At 38.5% G+C, this 21,293-nt stretch overlaps 1 protein-coding gene across 2 annotated transcripts in view; it reads right to left on the bottom strand.

Annotated features, from left to right (window-relative positions):
- Window positions 1–21,293, bottom strand: part of LOC122414064 (uncharacterized) — a 177,291-nt gene that overhangs the window by 41,953 nt on the left and 114,045 nt on the right. For both annotated transcript variants that reach the window (XM_043424887.1, XM_043424898.1), the window contains exon 3: window positions 4,377–4,515. In XM_043424887.1, coding sequence (XP_043280822.1) covers window positions 4,377–4,515 — 139 coding nt within the window. The remainder of the gene's footprint in view (window positions 1–4,376; window positions 4,516–21,293) is intronic.

Here is a 21,293-nt window from a genome sequence, read left to right as displayed (position 1 = left end):
GCGCTATCATGATAACTGTTATATTTATATATTTGTTTCCTAACGCGTTTTCTAACGGCCTCACACAGAGCTGTAGATGTGAACATTGGGATGGTCAGAACGCAGAAGAAATGAAATCATTTATTCTGTAACAGAACCGATACAAAATTTTAAGATTCTTCTTGTACAGGTTTGTTGTAAAATTTCGCGAAAACTTGTGAGCTCTGCGTGACGCCGCTGAGACAGAAAATTGAACTACGAGACTAGTGATATTATCCAACTGCTTCTGCATGTCCTGAAACTTCGCATCTTCACTCTTCCTCCTTTCATTAGATCTCGACCTCGATCTTTTCTTTCTCTTTTCTTTAGGCGTATTGTAAAGCCTCCAAAGTTCTTTATATTTCCGTTGTAAATGTAATTTTTTGTACTCTGACTCGTGATCCGTGACACACAAGAAAACGATATCAGCATCGAGAGCAACTCCTGCAGGAGGGCCAGGAGAAAAAACAAAAAAAAAATCTGAATATTGTGATTTGAGCAGCAACTACCCTTGGTTATCATCAAGAACGAGACGCGTTATATAATTGGTACTTTTCGTGCATTATATTTTCCATTTGAATGCCTTTTGAGTATTTTATGGATTCGATCTAACGAACATCTTTTCAGAATATTTTTTTAAATTTTTTATATAGATTTGTTTATGTTCATAGTATAAAATAAGCACAAGTTACTTTTCCAAAGTCATAAGCTATTTTTTTATCATTGATACTTGTGGCTTTAGTCTTGAAACTTTTGTCGCATCGCTTATGTCGGTAAAGGAGGGGTTGCCCTCCCGGATTTGAAAACACCGGACTAACGGAAAATTGGCTGCTGGTTCCGCACAACGTAAACTCCTCCTTTTCTTTCTTATTTCTTTTCAGTTGTATATCCCCAGCGTTCAACTCTTTTCGCCACGGAGTTTTCCTTCTATTCTTCTTCGGCTCTTTGCTTTTATCTTCACGTGGTTCATTTTTTTTTAACTTCAAGCCTTCTTACTTCTTTTCTTCCACGACTTGAAGACTCCAACGTTGTCTGTTACTTATCTCACCATATTGATTCTATATATCTTTGCAATCGTTTATCGCTCAATCTCATTTTCTAACGCCGAATTTATTGTGTTACACCGATTTGTTTCGAGAATGCTATTGTTTCTTTGTTCTTTTTTTATTTTAACGATTCTGCTTCTTCAAATCGAATTTTCATTTTTATTTTCATGGAACTGGAAGAACTCCCACTTTTGATACGATCGATAATTAAAGAAATGTCATTTTCAAAGAAATATGGAAACAGTTCGCTTTGTATTCGATATCAATCTAGAAACTGCCATAAGTTAATTTGCAGCATTTTCTCGATCATATTTGTGCCAGATTTGTTAAAATTAGCTTTAATTATCCACGAATTATCGAAGTTTCCATAATTTCAAATATAAATATTAAGTTACCGGAGAAGTCGCTCGAAATTCACTAAAATTTTCAACGAACGATGTATTATATATTAATGCAATGATATCCCAGCAAAAGGTTGTCAAATATACTAGACCAAATGCATTATCTCAATTTCCAAACGTTTTTATTTAACTTTTTTGATCAACCAAAGTTTTGACCGATGCTCGTACTCATTTCAAAACCTTTATTGTGCCATTATGCGGCCTTTCTGCCAATTACAATCGTCATAATAGCACACGACATTATGAAATGTTCCAAGTTCCTCAGACCTCATTCATCCGGAGAGCAAATAACCCTGCGTCCATGTGAGATGATTAATTTTCAAACAACAGTTGCCACAGTCAGAACCAAGCGTGAAAAGATAACGAGAGTATTAGAGTAATGAAATTGGAAATATATGCTCGAAATTATACAATCATAATGGGACATTTCATCTGAGACTGGAAAGAAACGTCTGTTTTATTTCTCTTTCCGTTCATATGGCAACCAGAAACCATGTCCTTTCCCTCGGGCTGTAGCGAGGCGGAAGTAGAAGCGACCAACAAAAACAGACGTTCGCGCACACAAAGCCGAGTGCCGAAAGCTCGTCCGAAATTGGATCAGCGCGCGGTGTAATCCTTGGATTACGAATCTACGCGGATTTAGATTCGAGCGAGACCCTCACCAACGAGGTCGTTGTTATCGCTGTGTGTGGGTATACATATATTTATAGGTACAATGAAAATCTCTCTCGCTCTTTGCTCTTGCAATCCTTCTATCTCCCTCGCTCAACTTCCCCTTGGCAAATATCTGTATCTTCTGGCTCCGATTTCTCGTTCTTCCACGGCTGTACTGAGATCCGGAGCATCCTTTGTGCGTATCTCGAAAACGCGAAACGTAATCCCACGGTTACGGAAGAAATGGGAGGAGACGAGAGAAGATTTTAGTGGGGAAAAGGTAGAAGAATGAAGAGAAGGATATTTTCTCGTTGCTCTTCCGCCCTGCGCAAACAATAATGATCCATTCCACAAGGGCGTTGTCAACCCCACCCACTTGTACATCTGCCTCTCGAGCTAAAACATTTCGAGACAATGGCAATCCGGTGTCTTGAGTATTAGCGCTCATATAAATGTAGCCGTGCACCTATATAATGTAAAACGGAAACAATTATACGAAAGATGAATTCCAACAAGCGAAACTTTTAGCAGATTAGTTTAATCTTCTTTTTTCGGTTTAGAATTTCTGAACTTTGGTTTCTACGCGAGTTCCCATTACTTCGTATTATTGTCTTTTGGATCTCAAATTTGTTTTTTTTTTCTGCTTCGGCTCTCCAGAACCTACGTACCAACATGAAACATTGATCGAGGATTAAAATCTCGTCGGAATCCGCAATATTTTATTAGCCTGAGAATTCATTGTGGAATCTCAAATCTGCCGTTTTTGAGGTAATTGTGTATGTGTACAGAATCAAGAACTTGTAACAAAAGCAAATTGAACTCCCTGAATTTTGATCTCCACAGGAAACATCAACATCGGATAGATTTCAAGAAAAACGGCGAATCATCCATGTGAATGAGATTAACTATTCGAATAATTCCTCGCGTCGAATCGACTGTCTGCTTCAATAGAAATTCGTTCGATTGATTCAGCGCTCTTCGCTCGGATGCAAGCTCTGAGTTAAACCTGCAAAAAAAAATAATAATTCCAATTCCCTCGGCAGATCGACGAGAGTCTCATCACGAGTAGCATGTTGCCAATTTTTTAGTACGAAAAGTGTGTCGAGGCCCTCGAATACACGAGAGGATTCGATTACAGGAATTTCCATCATCATGGAATTTTGTTTGACATGAAGAAGCATGTGAACGTGAGAGAAAGAGAGAGAGATAGAGGGAAAAGAGTAACTAAAAATGTGATGAAAAATTTGAGTCAGAGTACATTTACGATGAAACACACACGGAATGAGAGACGAAGGGGAAGAGGAAGAAAGAACGAGAATGCGGGGGAGGACCAGGGATCGTGACCGAATACGGCCGTACTGTATTCATTCGACACACTTGTGTGTTCGCACACATTGGGACACGATAACCGTGAAGCGTGAGGACCTCCCATCAATACGCTAGAGTTTTTCGTCTCCGATCTACTCCCATACGATCGGCGTTTAATTAATAAAAGCTCTGGGGTGGCCCGCAGCGGTGTTCACTCATCTCGCAATATAACGAGGAAACGCTCGACTGTATACGATAGTTAACGCGATACAATATGAGTTATCCAGGCTATAGAACCGACGCGTGATTAGAAAAGAAAAAAAAAGAAGAACGCGCCGGTGTCCAAAACCGGTGCGGTGTGGAGAGAAATAATTCTCTTGGGTCCAACCGTAGTTTTTTATATTCAATAAGTTCGTGAATCTTCAGGTCGATAATGCTCATCCTGTGTTCTGACTAATGCACTGTCTAATAAGTAATGTCGAGTCTCCGCTAACTCGGAGTATTATAAACTTTCGTATGTGCATGAATAGAAGAGACACTCAGAAGAGGATTTTCGAAGCATATAATATTCTATCGTTCTCCAAACTTTCCATTCACTTTCAGCAAGTTAAAATTGATTCATATATTCGACTTCTAATTATTGGCATTATGGTAATACAAGCGCTGGGCGAGTCAGTGAATATTTGAAAGGACTTTTCCGTTCCACCAGGCTTCGAAAGCTGAGTTCGTTATGAGTAAATTCATGTTATTTCAAATGAATGACTATTTTCACCCTCTATATTTATTGCGCACTGTGTGTTTTGTCGACCTATTATACTTAATGGAATTGCCGAGATAATAGAGTTTTTGTAAACGCAGTCAATTTACGCTGCTTTAATCTGACTGCAATAAAACTTATTTATTTGACTAGCATTGCGCGCGAAGAAAAATACATTCCAAAGTAACTTACTGTTCGAGGATGATAAATTTTTCGCCGTCGGCCTGCATGCATTGTCCTTTGGATGATATATTTGTCCCGTTAACCACAACCATCCCCTGAACTCCAGATTGAAACCAACTGCCGCTCCAGTGCGATGGAAATTTGCAGCCTGTAACACAAAACAGCAATAAAATATGAATTATTATTGTAGTTGACAATGATCGTACATGTTTTTGTGAATCGCAATTCAACGGATAAGATTATAAACAGTTACTGATAGATTGTGAAAATGTGAAATTTTTCCTAGTCCTTAGATTCACCTGAACACTACTGACCGAAATGTTCCCACGAATTTCATTTTTTCCTATGAGTAAAATTAGGAGGTTTGAAGAACGTCGTTGGCAAAAGAAATTATATTTTTTTTTCGTATTTTTATCGTTAAGTGTTTCAGGGTCAGATCCTTTCGGTGACGAAGGAATTTTTCCAGTAATTCGAACATTTCTTATTCGAATGAAACTAAATTTTTGAATCGAACAAAATTTTTCATGTCGCAAAAATGAGCACTCCGATCGCTCGATTCAAGATTAATATTAAAAAAGTAATAGTCATTGAAAGAAATAATATTTTTGACATAAAAGTTTAAACATATTAATTTGTAGAGAAAAACTTAGACTTCGGTAATACTTCCAATGTGTACACATCTGTATTGGAAGAATGGAGACACACAATATACGATCAGACGTAGAAGCATCATCTTTCGTCTCTCCGAGGGGAAAAGAGGACCGAGCACAGCCCTTTCAGGCAACCGGAAGCTCACAGGAAAGGCATTAAACGAAAACGAGAGGAGGAACTGTGTATATATCCAGGGAGTAACATCGTTTTGAGAAATTCATGAAAGAATTCCATGAATATTTCGAACGTTTTCGCTGCGAGAGATCCAACGAGGTATGCTTGTAAAAATCGAGCAAATCTTGTTAGCGTACGACCGAAAACGAATTATGAACTCAAGACGACGATGCAAACGCGAAAGGTATACGCTTTTGAGCATCGAATCGGTACAGAGTTCAAGAATGAACGAAGTAAAAGACCTATATCAACAAATCGACCAAGTGTATTTGACAAAGGCACAGAGAACAAGAAAATGTTGCTTTGCAAGTCGAAATCCTTCGCTTCAAGTATGTTTGAGAATTTTCGTTGAGATTGAACAAGTAACGAGCAAACGGAATTAAATTTTAATAATTTGTCCCTTTACAATCGCATCGTTTCGTTTTAATTTTTTATTTGAACGAAGCATCGTAAGGATCGTAATTATTATAAAAACCAAATACGTATATTTTCTAATAAGCATTCTCGAGTTATAAAAACTGAAATCAGACGATTTCGTTCATCTCCCAAGCCCAACGTTCTTTGCTTCATTTATCGTATAAATGATATTTATTTCTGTCATAGTTCAATTTGTTTTCATGCATAAAAAAAATGATTGAAGTTATGCCATTATGTTAACCGCAGTCGTATATCCGAGTCTTGAAGGAAGCTTCGATATCATAACACAGATAAGGAACGTACCCGTTAGGAAGTTATTTTTTAGTTTGAATGACTTTACGAAACAAATCGCCCTGCAGCCTGCTTCTTTCGTACATAATGTAAACCCTCGAAAATTCGTCCCCCAGGTACCAGGAATCATAATTACCGAGCCATATCTCCTCGGGCTCTGTGGGTGAAGACCGAGCACTCCGGAAGACAAATTTTTGTGAAGAGCATCAAAATTTGTGAGACTTCGATTGAAATAGGGGGGGGGGGGGGGGGGAATTGAGAATAAACTTTTGAAAGCATCTTTAGCCAGCGCATCAGTGGGTTCCCATGGAGAAGTTTGTATTCAGAAACCTTTCGTTATGTTTACATGCAGACTTTCCATTTTTTCGAGAGTATCATTTTTTCATAGTTCTAAAGAATGTTTCATAGTTCGAAGAAAACTTTTTTATTACTCATCCGTAGTATTTTGTTATACGTGTGTACAGCCATAGGGAAAAAGACGTGACATTTTTTTTTTTTTTTTTTTTTACCTGGAGCTCGTAAAACTACTCCGTCTAACGAGAAGGAGCTTTCGTTCCCGAAGCAAAACATTTACCTGCCCATTTTATGGTTGAACACGTATGTATATAAGATATAGAGCGAAAGCTCGGAACAGAAAAGGCGACAATGACCAGGAGACACGTATGTATATGGCGACGAATGGAGGAACCGAAAAATCACGAGTAGAGAAAAGAGTGAGGAAAAGAAAACAAGAGGGAAGTTGGTGTGAGAAAGCATATACGACATGTGACTCGTAAAGATCAGAGGAACCGAGGCAGGAGGAGAAACGCGGGCTTAGAAGTAAAAGCGGATTAACGAGGTCTCTCCGTTCGAATAAATCGAATTTAACGTCGGTTCTCTCAGGGAACACCGAGAATACGAACGTCGTTCGTTGTACGAGATATATATATAAACGACCACATGGTACCATACAATTTTTAAATGCAGTAGTGAAAAGAAAAATGATGTGACAACGTGAGAGAAAAAAAACTAGATCCAAATGGATAAGCAATAGCGTATAAATCCTCGTTGATCTCTGATTAAAATTGAGACTGAACGAGTTCTCATTATTTCGAGCTCTTACGACTTCTTCATTATAAAATTGATTTAAAAAAAAATGATTATTATCAACAGTAGGTTTTTGACTCTTATTCTTCTTTTTTTCCTCATTCAGCATTCGAATATTGTTAACGGGGTTCGAAAGCTCTTGATTTCTTGATTTTATCTACCACTCGAATTTCATTTATATTATAATATTCACATCTCTCAATTAGGATGAATGGAGGCTATCGAAAAAGGCACGCTCACTGTATAAAACCATCCAACTTTTTTTACAATGAACACTGTGCATTTTTGAATTTCCATTATTATTTCGGACGTACATCTATTTTTCTTTCTCATTATCTTTCATAAAGAAATGAAAAAGAGCAAAGCATACGTATCAGGAAATCACATTATTTAATCGTGAATGCAATGAGAGAAAGTTATTTCTTTCCTTGATGACATAGACCGGAACTGATAACGATTGAATGCGTTGTAAATTTTTTCGATCTGTTATCGATAGAATGAAAGATTTTTTCAAAAGTTTCGTGCTACGAAAATTCATTGGAGAAGCATTCAGAACATTTGCTACTACGTTTTGGCGTTCCCACAAAAGTGATGCCACATTTTTTACGGCATAAAAACTTTGTAACACTTGTAGATGGCGCCGAAAATCTTTGGCGTTGAAAGCGTCAGATGAAACACTTTATTTGTAGGAAAAAGATAAAATTTCGGAGCAGCTTTTTGGCAGTGGGTGGATCAACAAATTCGACGAAAAAGTATACAACAACGAAGATGTACGAATCCGGGCAAAATAGTGAGAATGGAAGGTTTTGTGTTGTTCAGTGTGTGTACGTACATCGTGTGTGAAAGCAATTGTAAGTTTTTCCTTTTCCACCCGCATTTGGAGTAAACCCAACCCACTTTTCGCGCTTCTGTAACTCGCCTAAACTCATCCCTCGCCATACCAGTTTAGCCACTAGTTGAAGCAGTAACATTTCCTGGGCGATAGCATCCGTTCCGTCGGAAATTAAATACACAAGAGCTAGAAATTCTACGTAGCTCCAAAGTCCATGCGTCTACACTATCCCGTGCTCTGATGTACTATATAACAAAAACATGATGTATTCCAGATCAAGCGAACGATCTACTTGGCCTAAACCTCGAGAATTCTCTTATTCGAGCTTTCACCTCGCTCCGTAATAATTTCCTTTCGGTTATTTCAACTCAAATCGAATATATTTATCGATTGGTTTTTATTTATTTCACCCAAATTTTGTGTAATTATACTTTGTTTTTTTTTTTTCATGCGTTGGTTTATTCGAAATTTCTGATATTTTGTAATGCGCATAATCTTCGAATACTGATGTGAAACAAAATTGATTTCTGTTGTTAAATTAAAGTAGGTTCAGCAAGAGTTTCTTGAGCACATTCTTGTACATGAATTTTACAGAGATAGAAAAACAAATTTAGGGACAGAGTTTTGAAAAACGGAGTTAGGATACGGAGTGATACAGACAATAAAAAAAATTATGCACAGGATCTGGAATAGCTGAGATCAGACGTACACCAAGTTGATATAGAATTGCCCATGTTTATGGGCATAAATATCTGTATACTGCAAGAAATGCCTCGACTTGCTTCTTAGTGCTGCCTTCAGCAAGCGGAGATACCCCAACCGAGATAACCACACTGAACCACACGCCAAGATAAAGCTGAGGTGACTACATGTACACGTTTCTTCACATTCGAGGTTGTTTTTTTTTTTTTGCTTTTTTTCATAAACTTAAATTTTTTCATTTTTCTTAATATTTTTTCTTCTTTACCATTCAAGTGTCTATCCTTGTCGTTTTTGTCATCTCTGCCACCCTCGTTCGTTCCATCTTTCTCACGTAGAAGTTACAACGAGCAAACTTTCATTTTCGCACGGAGTCTGCTCTCGAGGGAACATGCACTTCGCTTATTCACTGAGCAAGCCAGCGAGTAGAGTCTCCGAGAGACATTTTTTATAATTTATAGAAATTCGTCGAGTAAAGAAGGGAAAACGAAGATAATATGCGGAAGGAAGAAAAAAACAGTAAAATTGTGGAGAATCGTGTCCATTTCGAGTCTATAATTTATCCCGAAGAGAAAAGTCTCAATTTTCACAAATCCGTGGATATTACTCTCCGGTGTTGGATAAGTTAACATTTCAAATAATGAAAAAGCTCTTTCGTCATTACTCGATATAATAGCGCAGCCTTCTGTAAGGCTTCAATAAAAGTTATCCTTATTATTACATACCATTTATCTCTGATCGAGAGGCAAGCAGGAAAGTGGTATCCGTTACATTGAAATGTGTTCGAAGAGATGAACCAATTCGAAAGAGGGAGACAAAACTATATTTTCAATATCTTTTTGTATTTCCGTAGACGTCGTCAGAGCCCCCTCTAATCCAATCTACCCAATCTTCTTCTATATCTTCGAAGGACCGACGCTTCGAAGAATTGAACTCAATTCAGACTGTTTCATGCCCGCGGCCATCGCAAAAAAACCTTTTCTTTATCGACGTACGTGTGAATGCTGATAATATGCCACAACGACTATATATTTTCGAGCTTCCAGAATGTAGATGATACAGAGAAGTCTACAAAAAGCGTAAAAATGTATAGAGTTATTTCTTCAATCTTCTCTCCACGGAAGCTCCATCGATAAACTGCATAGTATCAAGGAATCAATATATTTTGATCTTTCGAAATATATAAGAGAAAATATCGTGGAGCCCTGTAGAGTTCGAAATGCTGCGACGTCATTGAATTCCATCGACGAAAAATAACGCACAGACGATGCTTTTGATATTTCATGAAAAACTATTTTCCATCGGGCCTGAAAATTTCCAGCAGAAATTAATTGAACACGGTTTATCTCTTCTAGCACTCGTGTGCTCACTGAAAAAATAAAGAAAGAATGAAGGACCCTTCGATGAGGTGGACTAATTGATTTACTCAAAAGTTTACTTACTACATAATTGCTCTAGTGAGTGTAACAGTGTGTGTCACACTCGTACGCACATACGCAGAAACTCAACATTTTGATAATTATTATTGCAGGATTTTTCAGCTTGAGAACGAGGCACGGAGAGCTCCAGAAGAAGATGAAATACAATCCTGTACCGCGAAACTACAGCAATTCTATTCCATTTCAGTCATTAACGTTTCTCTGGGATGGCAGGAGAAGTGGGAGCACAGAATAGAAACGACGAAGCTGTGTAGTACGAGCTTGAGTATCCATACATATACACAGCTGTGAAAAACTGAAATGTCATTCGTTATAAAGTTCTGAGGTGCGGAACGATGGGGAAGGCAATGGGGTGTCAAGAGGCAAGAGTGAGAGTGAACGCTCAAGGAGAGGCTTGCCGAGAAGCTAGTTCGAGAAAAGCAAGTAGCGAGAGGACTCGGTTGAGTTTCTCTCCCTTCTATCCACAAGATTTCGTCAGCTGAGTTTATAATACCCCATTTCCACCTGTCACCGTGCCCTTTCCTCGAGTCAACTCTTGCATTTTCATCTCTGATACTTCTCTAGGCTTCTCTCTCTCTCTTTCTTACTCTCTGTACCTTCTTCACATTTTCTGTCTTTCTTCTCACTACATACCATCGGGCTGCCCGAGTTAATTGTATATATCTCGTGATATGGAGCACAAGCGAGAATATCTTACATCAGAACTGCACACAGGCAGCATTCCTTTTCGAAAACATTCAAGCACATGAAATATACTCTTGAAATTTATAGTGTGATTTCTCGAGTATTGTATTATGGGACATACGTAACCAAGAGTAGAAAAATCGAACAATAAATGTATCGTACCATGGATATATTATCAGCATTTGGTGTGAAACTTCACTGAATGTTTGATGCTTGTTGAAACATGAAGTATTCGTACTGTTCACATGTTATATTTTTATCAGACCAAGAGGGCTTATTCCATTTGAGTTGTTTTCTATTTTTCATTATTTCCCTCCTTCATTTCTTCGTTGTATTTATTCGTTTCTAAAAACTGGTTCCATGGACCGTTGCGCATGAGATACACTGCCCTTGAACATGAGCAACTCCGCGCGTGGATAGTAGTGTCGAATAATCCTTCGATTTTCTATTGAATTGAAATAAAAGAGGTGTCGAGTTTTTAGGATGTTATCGTGACGCCGAACGATGTAAAACTTGTAAATATCGCGAAATGATCTCGTATTGCGGCGCGAAGAAAAGGTTAGAGCGTTCGCTCAACTGGAGCGGAAGCCAGATTTACATAGTCGACAAAAACATGTTTTCCCAGGCATTTCCATGGACAACAGAAAAGACAGACGACGAAAGATCACGAATGGAATTCGTGCTCCGGCGAAGTTTGTAGGAATTTCGATTTCAGGTCCTTCGAAAACTATCGGTTCTGTCGAGTGAAGACTCAGCGGGCAGGATTTATCTCGTAATCACAAAACATCAGGAAGAACTGTTATAAATGTCGTTCGCATTTTAATACAAGTTGGACAAACTAACGAATAACATTTTAGATGAAAAGTCACGATAATACGTTTGCATCGAAAGGTTGCTCATACTCACTAATCCCATGACTCGTCGATTTCCAAAAGAAATCAATTTCTTGTGATTTCGACTACGAATTTTACGATTTCGGAATCCGTGAGATCATGTGTAACTTCTTATGATTTACGTTGGTTCCAACGATTACAAGTGATTTATAAATTAAAAAAATCACTGCATGATTTCTAGTCTGGAAAACATTAGTTAATTATTTTAGATTATTTTAGATTAATCGTGATTATTATGTGGCGAGAGATAGTTGGCTATCAATAATACAGCTTATTAAGGACATTAGAAAATTTTTTGTATTTTCTTATAATTATTTTCATGCCCGCTTAAACTTTTTTCATAGATGATAGGAGACGACAGGGTGAGATGATACTGCTTAATATTAATATAACCATGTACATCCATCGGTACAGGAACCAAATCTCTCCATGTTGCGAGTTTATATACCCGGTTTGCATATATCGATGTAAATTATCATCAATAGAATTAATAATATGGCGAAATATCTATTGAAATGAAACTATTTTATATCGAAACTCAAAGAAAAAGCGAACAAACAGACAGATGGATTCTCCTAAATAACTCATAATATCGAGGATTTCCACCACAGAAAAGGAAAGTTGAGCATTACGTTTAATCTCCAACAGGATGAAGCTTTCGCAAATAACTCAAAATATCCTAATTTCCAGAGATGTAGTATTTTCATCCAGAGTATAAAAAAGTTTGTACTCCGTGACTCCGGGAATACGAGAGACCCGGGGAATGTTTGAGCATTATAAAAACACAAAGTGAGGCTAGATTAGACTCGAATTTTGAAATTGTCGAAAGATTCTTAAACACACCACACACACACACACACGAAATGAGCGAGACGGTGTAAGTTGAAATTTATGGAAGTTGCAGCAAGAGGGCTGCGGGGGAGATGGAAACTTAAGAAAGAGGTAGACAGCTAGTTAAAACGGAATTAAGAAAGAGTATTTATATTAAAAGTAGAGATGAACGTAGAGTGAATTATGTAGGGAAGAGACACACAGACTGGGCTGGAGAAAACAGCATGAGCGAGAGAAAGAGAGAGAGAGAGAGAGCCACGAGAGTTTGAGAGGAGGAATGAGTTCGGCGTGTTTCGCATATTATATACAATTTAAATATGAGATATATGTACATAGCGATATACGTATAAGTATATTTTGTAATCATTTACTACGAACCACAGTACCTGTGGGAAAACGTAATTTGGTTTTCGTTATACATAGAGCGATACGGTTGGTACGAGAAGGTCTCAACGCGCACATATATACTTATATATCTCACTTATTTATATAACATGTTCATACATGGAGTACAATATACGTGTACACATTCGCATACAGCTATATACTTCAAATCTTATCTTCGTATAAATGTATATAGATAGTAAGATGTATTTGCGTGACCGAACGTCGAGGCAAAGTCTTACCACCCTCGGTACAACGGAGAACCTCCCGCGGATATACTCGTCGCGCATGCAAGAACTTCCAAATCCCGCAGACACAAAGTGAATATTATAAATGTCGCTCGCGTACCAACTGGCACTGAACTTGCCTTAAACGAATTAAAGCGCGGGCGAGGTGAGTCCGTGGTCCTGTAATGTACATAAGCAAGATGGGGGCACTACGGTCGCCAGAGCAAAAGCTCACGTTTTCTCTCTTTCTTCCTGCTCCCCGGTCCGCGTCTCTCCTGGATAAGCTTCGTAGAGACTCTCATTCACGCTATCTCCCGGTCACTCGTTCCTTGGTTCATAATGCCTCGAACTTATATGCTTCTGTCTCGCTTTCTGAGCTTGACGATGAGAACAAACTTTGCTCCACAATCCTCAATCCTCCTCGTTCTCTTACTCTCCATTGTATAGATATTATTTCATTGAAGTTCCATAGAACACGAAGCTATGTATGACAGGCTACCGAAACTTGAGGCTGAACTTGTGTACGCGCTGAGCCGCGTACACTGCGATACACACAGACGAAGCCTGTACGAATAGCCAAAGATGAATATCTCACCGAACCTCATTGTTGAGTAATAAGTAAGCTGTATATAGGACACATAAGAACGCATACTATTCACGTAAACCCAAATCCAATCCTAGTCCAATCGACGAATGAATTGTCGAGAATGGTGTGCTCTACAATACTGTGGATCCCTCGCATTCTACGAGCAATACACAGAAATTATTTTGAAAATTCATTGCACGTTCGACAAACGTTCGCTCTAGACTCATATATGGGGTGCTTCGATATAGCCAAAAGGACGAACATATACTCACGTGACGATGAATCTTGTCTGTATCGGTTTTATACTCTTCGGGTAATTGAAGGAAATTTTTTAATTAAGCTCGAGACCGATGGCACATGGAAGTGACCTGGATTCCCGAATTTTCGATCTAACGGGCTGGGATACATAAACGTATTTGTGAACACTTGTACATAGAAATGTTTTCGATTTTTTATTTGTTTTTTACAATATCTTGCAACGGGGTAAGGTACGTTGCGAGCATGATCAAATGACAATTTTCGGTAAAACGAATTGATGATTTTATTTGGGGAGTCGCAGACGCGTTGGATCTCATCTGCTGATAAAATTACCTGAGAGACAAATGAATTTCGTAATGAGCAGTGAAATGGTGTGAATCCGGCTCTGGTCTCTTAGGTTGTGGCAAATGCATGTGCAATTTGTGATAAAATAACCTTCGTGACTGGCGTTGGCGAGAAAAATCTGCTGCCCGAAAGCGGACCACAGCCGAAATTGGCTAACTAAATCACATTCTTCGATATTTTTTATATTCGCGTAATCGTTTATATTCGCGACGAAATCCGGTAGAAACGAATTTTAGTTTGATTTTCGGACACTTGGCGCTGCGTATACCACCGCTCGATGTCTCTAAACTGGCAAAATCCCAGCCTCACAATCTCTAATTTATCATCGTAATTTCATCGCTGATTGATCTTTATGAAATATCAAAAAATGAACCTACGTCCCTCGTCGTTAAAGAATTTCGTTGGAATGTCAGGAAGATTGAAAATGACCTTAAGACATTCCAACGTTCTTCTTCCCTCAAAATCGGAATCCATGATCTTTTTAACAAATGCTCGAGAAAAGTTGTATGAAGTTGAAGATTTATTACTCATAACTCTAGACCTCTGGTGGTCCCTTTCTATTGTATATAAAAAGGAACGTGGGAAGAATTGGGTCTAAAAATTTGTCACCAATTAAAAAGTAAATAAATTATCCTCAGCCTCGACAAGAGTCTGGGCTGGTGATCAAAATTTATGAGGGGTCATTTTGCGAGGGAGTTGACTGTCTCTACGGAGATTCTCGTAACTACTAGGATCGCGAAGAGCGTGAAGGGATTGTAAAATGTAAAGTAAAGTCTGTCAGTAATAATTGTGAGAGGAGCGTTGTATAAGAGAGAAGGATAGAATATGGCGTATGCGTGCAGCGTAGCTCGCCCACGCTGGCTACATGTTAATGAAAGCCATCCTGGCATTGGTATTACGGCGATATAATGCTTTGTATACATAGCTATAGACAGACAAACATGTATAGAGAATATAACATGCCGCTAGTATAGTGGTACACGACTTTAAATTATAATCACGAGGGCAAATTAATTGGATATCGTAGGTTGTGGCGTGTTGATGACACGTTTCGCGGTGAAGTAACAGTAGCGGCATTGCGCACACAGAAAGCCTCTCTACACATGACTACAATTTTCAAGTCTACGTTGGACAGAGCTCCGTGGCGCCTTCGTACTTCTTTGCTTCACCCGTCGTTCTAGACTTAATCTATTCTCTCCCTTTCTAATGTCATTTAACCCTTCTCGGTGAATGCCCTTATTTCACAATGCACTTTCTGGCCTGGATCCTTGCAACCTTCTTGTTTTATACTCTTTTCCGCATAGTAACTTTATAGAGGGTGTACACGATTTGTCTATGAATCCTTATGGAAGAATAAAGTCGTAACTGTAGCAACGGTTCAAGGTCAGATGGAAAAGATTCTCGATCGTTCCACCATGATACTTCGTATTCGGGAGTTAAGTTCATTTGACACTGGGAATACTGTTCAGGGGATAGAGAGAGAGAGAGAGAGAGAGATTGATTGATGAATTTTATTTGCCCTGCTGGGAAAAAACCCTTAGGGCTAAAAAAACATAAAGTTTTGCAAAATATAACAGAAATATAACATAGTATGGTTTAACAAAGAGTACAAATATGCTTGATTTATTAACAATGATAAAAAAAAAAAAAAAGATGCCTATGAGTAGGAATAACATTACAAATAGTATAGGTTCCTAGTGCCTAGAAATCAGAGAAAACTAGCGATCATTTAAAGATGTTTTTGGTCATGCAGCAAGAAAACAAAAAAAAAGAGAGAGAGAGAGAGAATGAAAGGTTAATGTTGAGTAAGAAAATAAGATCGATCTCGAAGTCGATGGATCATCGAAAAAAGTGTAAAAAGATATGCGCATTCCCAGCAGCCATCTCATACATTTATTTTGTAAACAACATGCCTTGACGCGACTAAGCTATATACGAAGAGTGTAGTGTGGGGAGTTTCAGTTTCCTTCCGGAAAAGTGTTGGCAAGGATCTCCTGAAAGTTGGTAGAAAAGTGAGCATAAGAGCGAGAACGCGATAGCGTGGAGAGAGGTCGGGTGGGCAAGGGATAAGGGGGTGATGGACGTGGCAAGAGGGCGGGTGAGAGAGCTCGTAATTTCAGGCGCAAAGAAAAATAGGAAAAGAAATCGGTCTTAAACTTTATAATACCCGGTGGAACTCGTAGGGTGTGTGTGCCGAGATGGAGGATCGGAAGGAGGATGAAAAGTTTGGACTCCCTGAGGCTAGCACAGGCACAAGACGTCCGCCCATGGCAGCGCACAAAAGCTCCTCCAGTTTTATCATGCCATGTAGAAACGCGCGATCTTGCTTGGTGGTCCAAGACTTCAGTTTTACTCTGCGTTCGCTCGTCGGTTATGACGAACATTATTACGTATCACTGTGTGTTCGCGAGTACACGTTTAAGTATCGTATATATGTATGCGTATATAATGTGATGGCCCCAGACTGTCGCGGTATCCTCTACGTTCACGTAACAAACGGATCTTTCATTCTGTTTTGTTTTCCCCCTCTGACCCCCTCTGTCTCTTTCTCGTTAAATCTTTTGCCAGAGAGCCAAGTCCGTCAGACTATTACGTGACTCTCGCAGCGCCTGAAAGATATGCCCGCGAATGCTTATGAAACTGAGACGAGCAGTGGAGTAAAAACTTTTGGTTCTATACATGTCTTGGGAATAAAAGTTGGAACATTTGCAACAACTAGCCACTCTACCCTAACGATGTGTGATTTATTTGTTCATTTTCATTTTATAATCTATCGAGTTCGCGAACAACCAAGATAAATACGGGTTCGGTGAACTTCTCGGTATCCAAATTCCTCAGAATTTCTAAAACGCTATTCACACAGTCCGAACGTCTTACTGGAATTAGACTGGGGTCACTCAGCTTTGGAGGTTGATTGCGGTTCGCTAACGTTTCGTAATACGGAATCTCCATCAAATCCAGGTTACCTAACATGAGCACAGGGACCCTCTGATCGCGACACATAGATTTAATTAGACTGGATGTCAATATGGGTAAGGTGTATGGTTAGAAAGTATGAAATACATAATTAGGCGATGCCAGTTCATGCAGAGCCATGACCCAATTACCCTCCAACCCTCTACAAATCATGCCTAACTTTGGACCAACTAATTTCCACAGATTCAGAATCAGGAAATCGTACCGGAAATTTGCTTTCCTCACAATTTGCAAAGTCGAAAGCAAACGCAAACATTCGCTAGGCACCGAATAAATCTCGATGTTTACTCAGATTGAAGGAACTGTTTTTACAAATCAAATCAGCTCTTGATTTCGCATTAGTAGTAGTGAGAATTCAATGTATTTTTCAAAGTTCCAGGCCCTGAAGGTTTATCAGGCAAAGTGAACTCACACAACTGTCTCTATAAATGTGATATTCGAATAATTTAAATTATCAAAGAATTGAGTCTTTGACAAAAAAATTGATGGTCGAGTCTGATAAAAATTCTGGATTATCAAAATGTGATTCACATTGCTCTGCAATAATTTAAATTATATTGAAAATTTTTTAATATCCTACATCTTCGTTTTTTATGTATATATGATCTACTATTAATATTAGTATGTCATGTTTCCAGCAATCTTTTGTTTGGCTTTTATCTATTCAATCGAAATAATCACGAAATCGCTTCACGAAAATAATAATCAGTTAACCTGTAAGCTCTGTTTCAGTTTACGTACCACGGCTGGCAAAGAAACTATTCAACAAAATACACAGTAGCTTTTTTCTATGGATCTTTTATGGCTGATAAAAAAAAGTTTCAAAATTCATTGTGCTGATTTATATTTTGCATAAAGATACGCAAAAAAACTAACCAAATTTTGTGAAAATCCATAAAAAATGAAGATGAGTTAGCTTCAATGAAAATCACAATTCCATAAGCAATTTTTGCAGGGTCGAAGGTACGCAGACCTCGGAAATAAATGCTATTAACTAATCAACTTCAAGATAGGTGAATTTAAAAAAACTGATCGATTGAACTAGCGAAGTATGCATATGCCATGTGAGTGGATTAAGGTAATAGCTTGAACCAAAGACACTGGAGGGTTTAAAACGAAGCAAGTTCACCGATACGGGGAATCAAAAGACTGCTGTATACAGTGAGAAAAGGAAAGGGAGTGGAGAGAAATTGGCTGAAATTAGGTCTGCAAGAGGGCAGAACCACGGAGTCAAGAGTTGGTTACTAATGACACTTGAGTTAGCACCAATAAATTCATTAAAACTCGTGGCGAGGCTTGAGAGGTGAAAGAGGAGGAAGAGGAAGATAATGGCGTTACCGTGTTATCGCGTTACCTGCAATCTCACATTTTCTATATGCCGAGCTATCCTTTGTTCCCTTGTTCCTCTCTGTCCATAATAACTTATGCACCGAAAGTAGGTTTTTAGTAAAAAAGATATCGATCGATAAGTATACATAGGTACACAGAAATATGAGATATTTGAAAGGTTGAAGAACGAAAAAAAATCGAGATTTTTTCAACGCCGAACCTCTCGATTATCTATCGTAAAGCTATTTCTGAAAGATAATGCTAATGGAATAGAAAACTGAAAAGAGCCGTAGTATACGGATGAACGAAGCGATTCATAGAACTGCCATACCCTTTTCATTTTTTATTTGTTTTTCTTTTCTTTTCATGCCAACTTTTTCCAGACGGCGACTCCACACTTTTTGAACGCGCTCCCTTTTCAACGTTCAAATTAATTTGATTAAATTTGTAATTGCACTCGTATGCAAATATATATATTTGAATGGTTGAGCGCACGTATAGAATATGTATACATGGATATACTTCCATAAACTATAATTTGGAGAACACACAGAGTGGTTTCAAACCCCACAGCCGTGATACACGAACGAATGCGGGAACTGCTCGGCGCGAAAGTTATAAAAGCTTCCATACATTTCTATGGGAGCTTGAGTTCATGCCGGAAAACTCCGTTAAACGATGACCCTTATTCCTTCCTGTCCCCTCGGTGCTCTTGTCGTCGCGCAGCAACCCAAAAACAGCAAAAATGCTCTTCCTGCCCTCTCATTTGTAAGCTCAAAGAAAAAGGAATTGAAATGGAGAAGTATATGTGCTTTATTTCCGGCTATTCGATGGGAAAATGACACGAAACTTGGATGGTAAGGATGAGAAGAGGTCAGAAGAGTTATTTTCTCGTCGAAAAAACATGAGATAAAGAAACGACCTATCATGTATGTATTCTGATCCCTCTGCCCTTCCCCCACTTTTCTCTCTCTCTCTCTCTCTCTCTCTCTCTCTCTCTTATTCTACGTTAATTCTCGTGAAACGATACTCTTCTTGTTCCTTCATACTTTTCATACTTTCGATGATAAAGAACTTAAGTAGCATGTGTTTTATTGACACAGATGGGAACAGCTGACTTGCCTTCTTTTCTACAGTGACCCTTATCCCTGGTTGTGAAGCCTCTATCGATCAAGATAATGAAGAAGTTGAAAATCCAGTCATTTTATCACTCGGAGGACAACCCTTCAATGGTGTGAACAGGAAATACGTAGGTAGCTACAAAAACAATAAAACCATACATATAACGAAAATAAAAGATTCTCCAGCTCTTGTTATCCGAAGAAATAAATCTTTGGTATGCATTTTTTTATATGCCCAGAGAACACGTGAATTATATTTTTCAGTGAGTAGAATAAATTTGGTAAAACAAAGTGCTTCGCAAGTAAGTATGTTATCGACGATCTCAATAAAGAATCTGGGGCTTACTCGATTCTCTTTCAATTATTTTCACATCACAATGATACGTTGGTTTCAAGAATCGCGTGAAGTTTTTTGTGCAATGAATAAAATAAAAAAGACTCATAGTCAACGACAGAACAAATACAACACTTTAGCTTAGCCTAGACTCAACAAAACGCAAAACAGTCACTAAGAACGGTTCAACAAAAATATTTCCCTATGATGGTCAGTACTGTCTACTGACAGAAGGATTCGAAGAAGATTGTAAAAAAGTAAAAATCACACAAAAAATTCAATCCTTTTCGGTTTGTAACTTTTGTAAATGGCGAATTTATTGGATTTTGTGCGTCCTCGAGATGGTCTCGATCATCAAAGGTCGTTTGATCTCGTTGTTGCTTTAATACTATTATACAAATCCTCAATTAGTATGGAGGAATCGTCCATACGACGTGTGCTTTGAGTATAAACAGTCACGATTGAACCATTAATGAAAGTCAAGGATCAAAGGTAGACTGCCTCAGAGAAGACCGAAGTCTTGAACCGAATGTATGATAGGGTCTCGAAGATCAGTCAACAGCTTAAACCCGCTAGTTTAAGCTTTGATAAGCTGCAAACTGAGTTATCGCCTCGTGTGGTGGAAACGGTACAGTCCTAATAGCTGAATATACATTGAACAATTTACGAATATATCGGAGGCTTTGGTATTAGAATTTAATGATTTCTGGCGACCAATTGCCCCTCTAAAATACACAACTATCTTCATTTGAGTGCATGAATTTGAAGTTCACTGAATCCTCATGAGACACGAGTCGACACGGTTTACCATGCTCTCGTGAAGGTTTGCTGCTGTCACCGTTGAAGTATTGGTCCATCAATTGTAGTTTCGCTAACGATTGACATTCACAAATTTCTCGGAAATAATTAATGAACGATCGAATTTAATAATCAGCACTCTGCAATGGTCAATGAGCAGTGCAATTCGAATATTAAAAACGTTCATAAATTCTTTTCTAGAGGGTATTAAAGTTTTCGATCAATTCATGCATGCTCCAGTGTGAAAATGCGAACGAACACTAACACAAAATGAGATTCGAGTTGGTGACGAGCGTAAGTACCAGTGAGGATAGAACATCCGTTAAACACGTGACCGTGAGAGGTGTCTCTCGAAGCACAGGGTTAATGGCTAGGAGTAAGTCATCCAGACGTACGAAGCCGTGTACCGCATGTAGGAAACGCGTCTAAATAATAGATGCATATCACAATGGAGGATGAACAGTCAGACAGTTGAAAGTGCTCGCCCAGTCACAATTTCATGGCGCAGGTTCCAGCGTTTTTTGTGAGTGCTATAGTAGCTGACGATATAAGTTAGTTCGAATAATAAAAG

Source organism: Venturia canescens, chromosome 1, assembly GCF_019457755.1.
Source record: "Venturia canescens isolate UGA chromosome 1, ASM1945775v1, whole genome shotgun sequence".
In the NCBI taxonomy this organism is placed as follows: Eukaryota; Metazoa; Arthropoda; class Insecta; order Hymenoptera; family Ichneumonidae; genus Venturia; species Venturia canescens.
The sequence above is the reverse complement of the archived record's forward strand: the minus strand, read 5'-3'. Positions and strand labels throughout refer to the sequence as shown.